The sequence below is a fragment of the Podarcis cretensis genome, assembly GCF_951804945.1.
Source record: "Podarcis cretensis genome assembly, chromosome: 4".
Taxonomy (NCBI): Eukaryota; Metazoa; Chordata; class Lepidosauria; order Squamata; family Lacertidae; genus Podarcis; species Podarcis cretensis.
The window spans coordinates 97015204-97029241 of NC_137173.1; the positions used below are offsets into that span (position 1 = coordinate 97015204).

Genomic DNA, 14038 nt, shown 5'->3' on the forward strand with positions numbered 1-14038 from the left:
AGGCAGCTGGCTGTAATCATGTGCACGGCACCAGCCAGTGTGGGATGGGAGTATCAGCTGGGTATTTAAGGTGAAATTCTTGCCCCCTAAGAGGAGCAGTCCATGCTGCAACTCTTTGTTGCAGGTCCCACTTGCTTATATAGTCTGCTAGGCTGTTGTGGTATGGTACACACAGTTTGGGCTGGGTGTTAGGCTCACGCACCTCCTCCCACTATGAACAATGCCTCTAATGATAATAGAGGTCAAGTCACCCAAGCACTTGTGACCACAAAAAGGAGCTTGGGCGAAATGGCTCCTTTCCTGAGAACTGCCCATCTTTTTCTCACTGCAAATGGAGAACAGGATGTGGGCTAATTCAGAAAGGCCCCTACTTATTTAAGTTGCACTTTGCATTGTCGTTTATGTGGGCAACAAGGAATTGTACTCACGCCCAAGGCTTGCTCCTGTGCCACCCGTGTACAGCCTGGCTCTATGGAAGCATCCCATACCTGGGTCAGTCTCAGGTGTGCAGATACAAATCCATCCCATGCTACTTAAATAAAGAAGGCTAAGACCTGCAGAAGCAGTCCTATGAGCACATTTACAGACTGGAAACTTTTATACTGGAAGTGAGACCGCACCATAACTTCCTGTATAGTAAAGGTAAAGGTACCCCTGCCTGTACGGGCCAGTCTTGACAGACTCTGGGGTTGTGCGCTCATCTCACTCTAGAGGCCGGGAGCCAGCGCTGTCCGCAGACACTTCCGGGTCACGTGGCCAGCGTGACGAAGCTGCTCCGGCGAACCGGCACCAGAGCAGCACACGGAAACGCCGTTTACCTTCCCGCTATAAAGCGGTCCCTATTTATCTACTTGCACCCGGGGGTGCTTTCAAACTGCTAGGTTGGCAGGCGCTGGGACCGAGGAACAGGAGCGCACCCCACCGCGGGGATTCAAACCGCCGACCATGCGATCGGCAAGTCCTAGGCGCTGAGGTTTTACCCACAGCGCCACCCGTGTCCCTTAACTTCCTGTATAGGAGAGGGGAAATATAGCGCTTAAGGCTGCAACCCAGTGTTTGAAATTAGCCAGGGGCCAGGCACATTTTGCACCTGGCTACCAAACACTTGCGACCAAGTGAAGATTCCTGGGTGCCAGGATGGCACCTGCCATCCCTGCCATCTAGAGGTGCATGCCTTGGCATAGTTGGATCTTTACTGTTTTCACACAAACATACCCCATCCTGTAGAATTCTGTCAGTTATATTTTATCTGCACAATCGGAATGAATTTCAGGAACCAAATGCTTTTTCTGTGCAGCCTGAGCAGGAGTTACAGCTATTTGTTGTAGCTTGTAACTTACCCCAGTCTACTGCCCCACTCAGAGTTGTGAAGAATATCCCTAGGTTATGAATGGTCCATGTCGCCATTAAGAAAACGAGGTCGGAATAGGCCAATATATATGTGGACTGTCCCTGGATCAGTGATTTATAATAATCATAATTTATTATTTATACTCCACCCATCTGGCTGGGTTTCCCCAGCCATGCTTCTTTCTTCTTCAAGTTCTCAAAGTTCTTAACCTAGCTCAAGGTTGTCATCTGAACTAGCTCAGTGTTTAACTGATAATCGCAGTCAGACCATCATTTGAAAAATCAGACTTTAAAGCCGTCTTGCCGCCAAATGGCAACTAGACATTCCATTTTGGTGACTGTAACCTCAGATTAAGGAGTCATTTGTCTCCTAGATTATATATCTGAGTTTCTAACACTGTTGCAACTTTCTATACACTGTTACCTAGGAGAAACTCCTGCTGAACTGAATTGGCTTCCTTCTGAAGATATGTGGATAGAATTGCGTTATAATACTGCGGTCCTAAGGGGATGCAGGTAGCGCTGTGGTCTAAAACACATTTACTAGGAACTAAAATCTGCTGCTTTAATGGAGTTTGCTTCTGAGTAAACCTATTTAGGATCGATCCTACAGGGACTTTATTTGTAAAACAGCTAGGGAAATGAATTAACACAAGTCACTAACCGTTTGAAGTCTCAGACCTTTTACAGATGTACATGTTTGTAAGTTGCATTTCACTGTTTCAGTGCCTGGCAGTGCTGCAGTACTGTGACTGCAGTCTTAAGAAAGCCCAGGGACAGTTCGTAAAGAATTACAGTATGGCAGCATTTTTGGAGATAAGCCCACAGTGAAGATAAATGCTGCAGAATTTAGTACGGGGAAACGACAATATGGTCTTTGAAGTCTAACAATATCTGTTCCACTCATTAAAATGGAGGGAGGGCCAGAGATTGTGGGTGCATGAAAAGCAGGGTAAGTAAAAAAAATATCTCTAGGACAATATTAGTCAAGGATCAATTGGAACCAGAAGCCTAGAAACCCATGAAAATGATTGGTATGTGTAAAATGAAATGTGCCTCTTCATTTCCCCCTTAGAAACTACGTAAAATCGTTTTACTAGAAAAAGAGGAGCAGGGGAAAATAGGCATGGGGGATGTGTGTGTGTGTGTGTGTATGTAGATTTGCTAAACCCACCATTTTTAAAATGAGGAAGTCTGCTTAGAGGTCAGGAAGCCACAAGGCTCCTTTGCCTTCCCATCTGCATGGAGGCTGTTTGCAAAAAGCGCAGAGTTTGCATTATGACATCCGTCACGTCAGGGGACCCGCTCCGTAGTGGACAGCTTGGAGGCGACGTTGCAGCAGTTTAGTGCCTCTGCACCAACACCGTTGCCCTGGGCTGGTTCTACACTCTCTACCTGAGACAATCCATTTACTCTGCGGCAGCCCTGCTGACTTGCACTTTCGGAAGGACGGGAGTCTAAGGAGCCCATCGCCGCCGCTCCTTTGCTCCCATCCAGCGCCTTCAATCTTCACCCCACTCATCCCTGTGGTAGTCGAGGGCGCGCCGAGGATTGGGGAGCTAGCCAGCCATACTCGGGGCGATCCATGCGAAGGCGCCGCTCTCTCTAAAAGTTGGTTTTTGATAGCAGCCTCTCAAATCCACTCCATCAGCCTCTGCATTAACCTCAACAGGACTAGAGCACGCACACACACACACACACACACACACACACCCCAAAGTAAAAAAAATTGCAACTGCGTTTGCCAATCGCCAAGCACATTTCTCACGGAAGCCAATAGGAAAGAGGAGGTTACTCCAGAGTAAATGGACAGCAAGAGCTGCGATCTATTCGCCTCTGGGGGGAGAGGGAGGGGGCAGCCCGACTTTATGGCCTCGGAAGTCCCCCTAAACTCAACAGGGCTTAATCTCAAGGGTGTGTATGTGTAGGATTGCACCCTTAAAAATCGCTTGGAAAATCCTGCTGCTGCTGCTGCTGCTGCTGCGAGTGTCAAGGGAAGCTCTCCAGAGAATGACAGCCTCCTGTTTTTGCAAAGCGACGGCAAGCCGAGAAGGGAAGCGAGCCCAGCACAACAAGGGGGTTGCTTGCGCGTCTCTCCGACGGGGGGGTCGGGCTGACGGTGATTTGGCCAGAGTTGGCATTCTCCGCCGAGCAAAGAAATAAATATCTCCCCGGCAGCAGCAGCAGCAGCAGGGGGAAGGGGGTGGGAGCTGCGCGCTGGGGCTCCTTCGCAATTGGGGAAGGCGCAGCCCCACGTCAGTGTCGACACCCCCCCACCCCCTCCCCCCCCGTCCACGCCTTGCGCTCCCCTCCTGCGAGGTTGCAGCGCAGCTACATAAGCCGCGCTCGCCGCTCGCCGCCGGCGCATCGGAGTCGCGAGAGCGCGAGGACCGCCAAGCCCGGAGGAGAGAGAGAGAAAGAGAGCAAGAAAAAGCGGCTCGGGCGCCGAGCGGAGCCCGGGAAGCAGCAGCAGCAGCAGCAGCAGCAGCAGCAGCAGCGGGCCAAGGAAGCCGAGCGCGCCAGCCTGGAGGAGAAGCAGCCGAGGGCGCGGCCGTAGGGGAAGGACTTGCTCCGGGCCGGCCATGGCCTTGGCCGACAGCGCGCGGGGGCTCCCCAACGGCGGCGGCGGCGGCGGCGGAGGCAGCAGCAGCGCCTTGCGCAGCGCGGCGCGCCCCGCGCAGCTGCCCGAGGCGGCGGCGGCGGCGTCGGTGGGCGGCGGCGTCGGCGGCGAGGGCTTCCCGGAGATCGTGGAGCTGAACGTGGGCGGGCAGGTGTACGTGACCCGGCGCGGCACGGTGCTGTCGGTGCGCGGCTCTCTGCTGTGGCGCATGTTCTCGGAGCAGGCGGCGTCCGAGCTGCCGCGCGACTCCAAGGGCCGCTTCTTCTTGGATCGCGACGGCTTCCTCTTCCGCTACATCCTGGATTACCTGCGCGACCAGGAGCTGGTGCTGCCCGAGCGCTTCCCCGAGCGCAGCCGCCTGCAGAGGGAGGCCGAGTACTTCCAGCTGCCCGAGCTGGCGCGCCGTCTGGCGGCCGCCGGCCTCCCGTCCGCCGCCGCCGCCGCGCGCTTCTCGGGGCTCTTGCGCGACGCCTCCGTGTGCGCCGACGAGCCGCCGCCGGGCCTGGGCTACCTGGAGGCCGAGCTTCCCGAGGGCGGCGGGGCTCTGTCGGCCTCGCCCACGTCCAGCCGCAGCCCGTCGGGCGGGCCTCTGCTGGCGCCGTCCCTCTCGCTGGACGCCGGCGGGGCGGCGTCGGCGGGGCGGCGCTCGGGCTACATCACCATCGGCTACCGCGGCTCCTACACCATCGGGCGGGACGCGCAGGCCGACGCCAAGTTCCGCCGCGTGGCGCGCATCACGGTGTGCGGCAAGACGGCGCTGGCCAAGGAGGTCTTCGGCGAGACGCTCAACGAGAGCCGCGACCCCGACCGGCCCCCGGAGCGCTACACGGCCCGCTACTACCTCAAGTTCAACTTCCTGGAGCAGGCCTTCGACCGGCTCAGCGAGGCCGGCTTCCGCATGGCCGCCTGCTCCTCCACCGGCACCTGCGCCTTCGCCCCCGAGCAGGGCGGCCCCGCCGACGACAAGATCTGGACCAGCTACACCGAGTATGTCTTCTGCAGGGAGTGAGGGGACCCAGATGCACAAGCGCAGCCTGGGCTGGCCACCAGCTCCACCACACCCCAGATTTTTTCTTTTTTCCAGGCACATGCCCTTCCTTTCCCTAACCTAGGATGACCCGGGCCTGACCTTGCAGAAAGAAACCTGCCTCGGCTTGACACATTTTTGGCTTGCGTGGGAGCTGCGCCTTGCAAAACTGTAGGAGGGTTTTGAAGGGGCTGTGCTGGGAGAGACAAAAGTGCCCCACTTGAATTCCTGCCCAGCATCCCAGATGGAGCTTTCGCCTAAGCAATAGGGTGGCAGCCTGAAGACTCTTCCACCTTTTAGAACTGCATAGATAGGAAACCTCCCCATCGTGGTGTCTCCTCTTCTGTGTTGTTCTTAAAGGTGCAGAGAACTTCCTTCCCTTCCGCACACTGAGTTCCTGGCCCCTTGTTTACATTTCTATGCACTTGCCCTGTGGTCATCCCTTCATAGCTTTGTGACACCTCACGCACCCCTCACTTGTACCTTAGAAGAACACCATCTACACCTAGGTTCCTTAGACAGTCACTCAGCCCCTCGCCCATAAGGAACGCCTCTTGTTTTGTACAAGTTTGATCACTTCCTTCTACCCCTTGCACTTAACATGGGTCCAGAGCACTTCCATGGGCCTTTTCCATGTAATGTGCTGTCATTGCCCAACCCTTTTATATAATTGCTGCCCACCTCAAATGCCAGCTGTGCAGAATTCACTGTCCCAGAATCAACCCACTATGTGATCTGTTCATATCGCTAAAGGTAAAACACAAATCTCGACACACGTACCTGTGTCCCCTTTATAACATGCATGCTTCCAAATATGTCTGCCTTGTTCACCCCAGAACATACGTGCTGTATATTTTATTCCTGCATCTCCACTCCCCCCATCCCCCCATCCAGAGAATGGGTGGGCATCAAATGCTACTTCAATGATGTAAAGGACCCCTTTGCATCATTCTGAGTCTGCTTCCACCACTCTCCCATTTTCCAGCCTTTTGTTTCTTTCCACATCAAGGTGAAGGAACTGCTTTGTGGCTAGTCCGCTGCCATCCTTCCTGCTTCCCAGAAAGTGTTGCCTTCTTGCCCTGGGATGGGAAGAGGAATCTGAAAGAGAGAGAGAGAGAGAGAACATTTTGCCCTTCCCAGCCATGTTGGTGGTGAAGCAGAGAGAACCTTTCCTGATAATTATTTTCCCAGTGTTGCCTATCTCCTAAATTGGATGAAGTCAGTGGAATGGAACAGCTATTTCTGACAGCTTAGATTTTGTGGCTGCTTCTATTCCCCAACCCCTACCCTGTTTGGGGGCGAAATACTAGACAACGCAATCAGGGACCTCCTTGTACCATTTTATTCCCTTTGCCTTCTCTGCCGCTTTCCAAAGTCTCTTTCTTCTTCAGCTCTTTGGAACTGCGTTACAATGGTGATGGGTCAGAAGAGCCAGTGCCAAAAGGGGCCGTCATCAAAGTGGCGACTTCTGGATTTTTACACCACTTGAACAGTTGGAACTTCCCTTCCCTTGATGGCACAAAGCAATGTCAGGTCTTTGAAAACTGAGTGTGTTTGCAAAATGTAATTCTGACACAGGGGACAATAGCAAGGAAGAGTCTTTGATGAAAATTCCTGTATTATCACTCTTTATGTATGTGTGTGTGTGTGTGTGTATTATATATAAAAAACCCCATTGCACATTGTTTAAATGTTCTGAAAGTAGTCTACCAGACTGGCTAAGGGTGGAGGTGTGTCAGGTCCTGGGTTTTGAGCAGCACCACAGATTGTCAGATGTGCTAAGCGTTTTTTGGAACTCTCTGGGCGAAAGCCAAGTCATACTAAGAGGGTGGGCCCTCAGTATGACTTGGCTGGGTAGCATCCTATATGTATTCTTGTTTGATGTCTTAAAGGCTCATTTTAATGCTTCTTTGAAGTGTCCATTGGTGCCCTTTCCTTCCCTGGGCAAAAGAGTGGTATTTCTACATTTGTTAAGACATGCTGCTGAGTAAAAGTTACGGGCATTCTGAGTGGGATGTGTTCTTTCTCTCCAAATACCTAAGGGCAAATTTGGCTCTGTTTTCATTGTTTTCTACTGGGAGGGGGTTTGCACCTACAACAATGCAGAAACATTAAGTCCACGTATGTAGGAATTTTGGCTGGTGTCTTATCTATAGGGAAGGACCACCATGATGATGTATAAGCACAAGTTTTTACTCTGAATGAAAGCTCTGACCCCCCCCCCCCACATTAAACAGATCTATACATAAATGCACATTGCTCGACTTAAAAGTACTGTCCATTTACATTTGCGACCTAAGGGGTGCTTTTTATGCGATCCAGTCATTTGGCCATTCCTCAAGCGGTGCACATTGAAACTTGACAATTTACTTAGACAGAATTAGTTACAAACAGTGTCTTGATGCTTGGATACAGAGTTATGGGCACTATAGTCTTAACCAAAGAATATTTCTATTACGTTTCCTCCCCCTCACTCTAAAGCTCTCATTTCAAAGAGTGGAATTTTCTTATTTGAGTAAAATACTATTTTAGGATCAAGTGCTGGCCTGTTAGAATTGTTGCAAGAGAGACAGACAGAAAGAGAAAGAGAGAGGCTTTATTTATTTCCTTCTTTTTAGCTAAATGTGTAGCTGCAGCTTAAACCATTCATTTTGAAATTCTTCTGGGGCTTTATAAATATCAATCAAAAAAGTCCAGATTTCAAACATCTCCCATCCACAGAAATGTGTTCCTTTTTTCTCTGGGAGATGGTTTTAAAACGATGTATTTTTTCAAAGAAAGCAAGACAAAGAAAGGGAGAGAGAGCATTTTTAAATAAGGACAAGCAATAAGAGAGCATTGGGAAGCCAGAGTGCCACAGAAGAGAGAGTACCCTGGTTGTCCTTATGCCTTATTATAAAATAATTCCATTGTCATATTTTCGCTAAGTGAGAGGTTATTGATTGCAATTAAGTATTTAAAATGTCATTCTCGAGAGCTGATTACAGTCTTTTTCTAGTTTGTGCTGAGTAATTCTCTCTGAAGTATGTTTTCTAAAATTTTGTATACAATCCAGTTTTCAGTAAGTCCTGAAATGAGCTCTTAGCTAGTTTTCTTTTCTTTTTTCTGTTTAAAAAATAAATCTTGTACTGTAGCTTACTAAGTCTATCATAAGAGTTATGAATGGAGGTGGTTTTTAATTGAACTTGTGACTTAGTGTGTATATAAAGTGTATAAACATTTTACACGAATCATTTAGTTTTTTATTCATTTACTAGTGCTATACAGATTTTCATATGCTGTACCTGGACAGAGTACTTTCATATTAAGCTGTGTATCTGCACCTATTTATATGGGGGGAGACCTGCGTACAAACATCAGCAAAATGATAGAAGTATGTTTGTCGACACTTATTTGCTTGAATGTGAATTAACAGCGAAACTTCCTCTTGGCTAAAACGCATCTCTCTAATGAAAACTCGTATTTTGATTAGTGAATGTTTATTTGCTAGCAGACTACCCTAAAGCTCCTATTATTTTTTAAACCAGAATGGGTATAATAAAAAGAACTAACTAGTAATTTTGTAATTGTTGTGTTCTGTATCATTAAGGGTACTGGTGGGATATTGGGTTGTCATTAACAGCCGAGTGATTGAGGATACTTAGGTTTATAACTTAGCTAAACCAAAAAAACTTCCTATCTGCCACCCCTGTGTGGTTTGTGTGAGAACACATTGCGTCTACTTTCTAGGAAGTAAGTCCCATTGAACATATAAAGTTGCCACAAATAAAATGCCTGTAGCTCAGAATTGTCTACTTTGACTGACAGTAGAGCTCCAGGGAAATAATGGAGTTTTTTTCTCCCACAGCCCTGCAAACTCTGATTATTTTAACTGTAAATGGCAGGAATGTGCAAAGCAAGGCTTTGGTCCTTTGCTGTCAAAGTTAGCAAAACTGGGACCCTTTCCAAGTGGCGTGAATGTACTTTCCAGTACAAATGAGTTTAGGTGCAAAGCTCATATTGCAGTCCAAAATTTGGGAAACTCTGCATTTCTGTATTATTGAACAATTGCAAATTCAGGAATGTTGGGTTTAGTTCAACATGGTGCTGTCCAGATGTTGGAGTGCAACTTGCACAAGCTTCTGCCAGCATGGCCAGCAGTCTGAGATTATAGGAGTTGGCCTGGAACATCTGGAAGATGACAAATGAGCTAACTCTGGGCCAGTTCTATCACCTTCATAGGCATTGTTACGTAATAGCTCTTAACTCTAAACACATCTGTTTTGGAAGTAGATTGTACTGAAATGGTTATACATATCTAGGATGCGAATATTAAAAGTCAAAGAGGAATGTATGTGAGAGGTCATGGAGATGAGTTTTAATCCCAGGTTGGAACAGGGCCGTTCTAATGTGTACAGTGGTACCTCAGGTTAAGTACTTAATTTGTTCCGGAGGTCCGTTCTTAACCTGAAACTGTTCTTAACCTGAAGCACCACTTTAGCTAATGGGGCCTCCTGCTGCTGCCGCGCCGCCGGAGCACGATTTCTGTTCTCATCCTGAAGCAAAGTTCTTAACCTGAGGTAATATTTCTGGGTTAGCGGAGGCTGTAACCTGAAGCGCCTGTAACCTGAAGCGTATGTAACCCGAGGTACCACTGTATTGTCAAAGTGTACATCTGATAACGTTAAAATTGAACCTGTGTTTTAGTACAAACAAACTTTGCTTTTTTATACCTCGAGCAATTTAAGATAGCAAACCAGGCTGTGTAGTGGACATTGGTTTACACTTGAACCAGCGAGGCCTGTGCTCTAAATCAGATGAGCCCTACCTTGTTGTGAAGAGAGAACTTGAGAACTCCATGCAGGCTCTGCTGAGCTCCTTGGTGCAAACGTTGGGTATGAACATATTAGCAATCCTCAGCATAATCACTTGACAAAGATTCTTACCCAATTCAAGGGGATGACTTCTCAGTGAACATGCATTGGATTGGGCTGCAAAAGCGCAAATGTTATCAAACGTCTTGTCCTAAAAGCACATGTGTAACGAACAGTTGATAAAACACTTCAGTGTTGTTGGGGGCGGGGTGAGAAAACCATTGGCCAGGATCCGAAGAAAAATGCTCACATCCTTTACCTTTACAAAGTATCTGAGCTGGTTTTTCTTAAACAGGAGCTTCCTCCTTCTCTGCATTCCATGCCAAACACCCCAAGCTGTTTTTCTCTGATGAAGCAGGTATGGAGAATCTGTGTCCTGCAAGAGATTGTTGGCCCCCCCTCATCCCTGACCACTAACCATGCTGGCAGCTGCCAATGAGGAGTCCCAGCCACCTCCCCATGATAAAACATGTGGTTCTGTTATAGGTGCACACAAACTGTTGAGTACACCCAAAACAGACTTTTGGGTTCCAGCCATGATCTTTATACTGGGCTTGAGAGAAAACATACTAGGAAGGTGTTGTTTATCCAAGAGACAACCTGCTCTGTTTTTCCTGAAGGTCTGCTGTCATTATTTGCGTTGCATTCATCCCAGTGGGACGAGGGTTTCTTAAGGTGAAGTTTGGGCTTGATTCAAGTCCACGCTCCAGACCCTGGCAAAATCAAGAATGTGGTTGAAATATACTCAGAGTCGCAAAGTGATTTCATGCTCTTTATTCAGCTCATAGTGGTGAGGAGGAATGAATGAAAGTCCCCTCAAGGTATCTGCTTTATATACATTATTTACACAATGGGCTGCACATGATTGGCTAATTCCGGAATTCTACTGTAAGCCAATCAGGTTGTGGATTCACTTCTATCTGGAGCATGATTGGGTAGTTCCTGCCAACCAATCATACTGCTGCATTGTTCTAGGACCAATCAGACTGCTGCATTCTGAATCCTATTGTTCTAGGACCAATCAGGCTGCTGCCTTTTGGATCCTATTGTTCTAGGGCCAATCAGACTGCTGCAGTTTGGATCCTATTCAACCCAGTACATAACAGTGGTAAATCAGAATTGTAAAGCTGGAAATCACAGTGTACAATTCCCCGACCACATGCTCAAAGTTGCCTTTGCAATGCTTAGGGATAGATACTTAAAAGGGATGAGTTAGGGTTTAGTTTTCAGGGTTCCAACGAGAAGCTCCCCAATGGAAGCCACAGGCACCCCATTGGCTCCTTGTTTCCTTCACTGATGCAGATAACAGCTGAATGGTAATGTTTGTTTTGTAAAGGGAATATGTGATTTTCCATGTATCCACACTATTATCTGACAGCAACCAGATTTGGAGATGCGTCTGCTAGTTTTTGAATCTATGTTGTGTGTTTCCAGAATACCCGCAATCACACTAATTTCTCATGTTGAAGTTGCTTAATTGTGGTCCACTTGAATTTCGAATGTGCTGGGATGCAGCTGCCTGCCCCAACCGCTTTATCACGTGAACCTTTTTTTTTAGATTAAAAAAGAAAATCCAGCCCTGTGGCATCTAAAAGGCTGGCAGATTTATTGTGTTAGGAGTTTTCATCTCTGAAGTACAATATAACAGGGCTCTGTTTATGAAATGGTGGTACATGTGCAGGCTGCTGTTTTTCTAATTAATATTATGAAGACGCAGGGTTAGTGATTTGGAGAAGCAGTTTAAAAAGCTCTTAGCCATGTTTTCACCACTATAGAGTTATCCCACTTGGGTTTGAGATTTGATGAAAAACGTTTAGATTTTTGCCTTTTGAAGTTGTGTGTTCTCTGTAAATGGATTCTATAAAAGCAGCATATTATTAGCACAACCTAAATTAAACTGACTTTCAAGTCAAGATGATTTAACAAAAGTCACAGATATATATTTAAGAATCCACATAGAGGCACACAAATAAACATAATTATTTTTCTTTCATTTTCATTATAAGGAAGCAGTCACCTTCAATCTTACAAATGTTTTCTTTCTCCTTGGAGTTTCCTGAAAGAGGGTTTAAATTTATGTGAAAGGTTTGCACTAACGGAAGACTGAACTTGTATTAAAACTGCTGCTGAGAGCTCTGTACTATGCATTAAAAGCCTAATGGGATGATAGATTTGTTCTGATTCATGGAAGATTACTCATTAATTGCAAGTAAAATCTCTTTTCTTTCCCCCTTTTAATCAAGTGAAGTATTTATCTATTTAGGCTGACTTGAAGCCCTACTGAACTCAATGGGAATTACTCCTGAAAAGATATGTATAGGATTACATCCTTAATGGATATTTTTTTGGGGGGTGTAAGGTAAAGGTAAAGGGACCCCTGACCATTAGGTCCAGTCGTGACCGACTCTGGGATTGCGGTGCTCATCTCGCTTTATTGGCCGAGGGAGCCGGCATACAGCTTCCAGGTCATGTGGCCAGCATGACTAAGCCGCTTCTGGCAGCGCACGGAAACGCCGTTTACCTTCCCGCCAGAGCAGTACCTATTTATCTACTTGCACTTTGAAGTGCTTTTGAACTGCTAGGTTGGCAAGAGCAGGGACCGAGCAATGGGAGCTCACCCCGTCGCAGGGATTGGAACTGCTGACCTTCTGATCGGCAAGTTCTAGGCTCTGTGGTTTAACCCACAGCGCCACCTGCGCCCCTCTTTTGGGGGGTGGGGGCTGGTCTATTAGATAGTAAAGCAGTTTTTCAAAAAAGACATTTGATAAATGTAGCAAAGTACAGTGGTAAAAGGTAAAGGTACCCCTGCCCGTACGGGCCAGTCTTGACAGACTCTGGGGTTGTGCGCCCATCTCACTTAAGAGGCCAGGGGCCAGCGCTGTCCGGAGACACTTCCGGGTCACGTGGCCAGCGTGACATCACTGCTCTGGCCAGAGCCAGAGCCAGAGCCGCACACGGAAACGCCGTTTACCTTCCCGCTGGTAAGCGGTCCCTATTTATCTACTTGCACCCGGAGGTGCTTTCGAACTGCTAGGTTGGCAGGCGCTGGGACCGAGCAGCGGGAGCGCACCCCGCCGCAGGGATTCGAACCGCCGACCTTTCGATCGGCAAGCCCTAGGCGCTGAGGCTTTAACCCACAGCGCCACCCGAGTCCCTCAAAGGTACAGTGGTACCTTGGTTTAAAAACATAATCTGTTCCGGAAGTCCGTTCTTAAACCGAGGAGCGCTTTCCCCAATGAGGCCTCTCTTTTTTAAAAAATAATATTTATTACTTTTAAACGAAGAGAAAACAGAAGCAAAGAAAAAAGAAAACACAAAAGAAGAAAAAACAGAAAATATATATACAATAGAATACAACATAAAAACAGTACAAAACACAACCTAATCACTATAAACTAAACTAAAAATACCCACTCCCTAACCCTAACCCTAAATAAAACAAATCAAAAACAATTTTTTTTAAAAAAATTACATCCCTCCTTTTCGAAACTCTTTCTTTCATTCCCTTGTTTCCTTGACCTCCTCTCACTTTCCTTTTTGTTTTCCACTTCTACTAGTTGTTTCAGCAAATCCTTTCCATCTTTCTCTATTCTCTATCATATTTTTTTAAAACCTTTTTTTAACGTTAAAACTAATATACTTAACTCCTTATAACATTTCTGCTAAATTCATAAAATATCAATCCACCAATTTTCTATCACTCATTAATTTTGCAATGTTTCTATATATAAACTTTAAATTTTTCAATCTTCTTCCATCAACTCCTCTCCCTAGTTTCGGATTCTGCCAGTCCTTTCCGTCAATTCCATATAGTCCATCAACCTGGAGATCTTATGTCCAAGGCTCTTAACTCTTTTCCAGGTCCCTTCTGCCGCTCTTGTTCATATTCTTTAATGCTAGAGAGCAAATCTTGAGAAAACTCCATCTTAACAATATTTTTATTCCTTCTGGACAGTTCAGCCAGATTTCCATAGTTGAAGCTAGGGTCTATAAAGTGTTTCAGGTCGTATTTCAAGATTCTTACAAATCCAAAGGCCCCCAAAACTTCAATCTCCTCCAAGTCCAAGTCCATGTCCCAAAAATCAATTAATCCCTGGATAGAGGGATCATTCCGACTTTCCTTCTTCAGTCCAAACCGGGAACCAATCCTCGAAATCTGACTTTTTCTATATTCAATCATAAAAGGCC

At 47.0% G+C, this 14038-nt stretch overlaps 1 protein-coding gene across 1 annotated transcript; it reads left to right on the plus strand.

The window, feature by feature from the left end:
• The first annotated feature begins 3648 nt into the window (after positions 1-3648).
• Positions 3649-8555, plus strand: KCTD12 (potassium channel tetramerization domain containing 12). Its single transcript, XM_079972974.1, has one exon. The coding sequence runs from the start codon at positions 3933-3935 to the stop codon at positions 4977-4979; it is 1047 nt and encodes a 348-aa protein (XP_079829100.1). The 5' UTR covers positions 3649-3932; the 3' UTR covers positions 4980-8555.
• The last annotated feature ends 5483 nt before the right edge of the window (positions 8556-14038 follow it).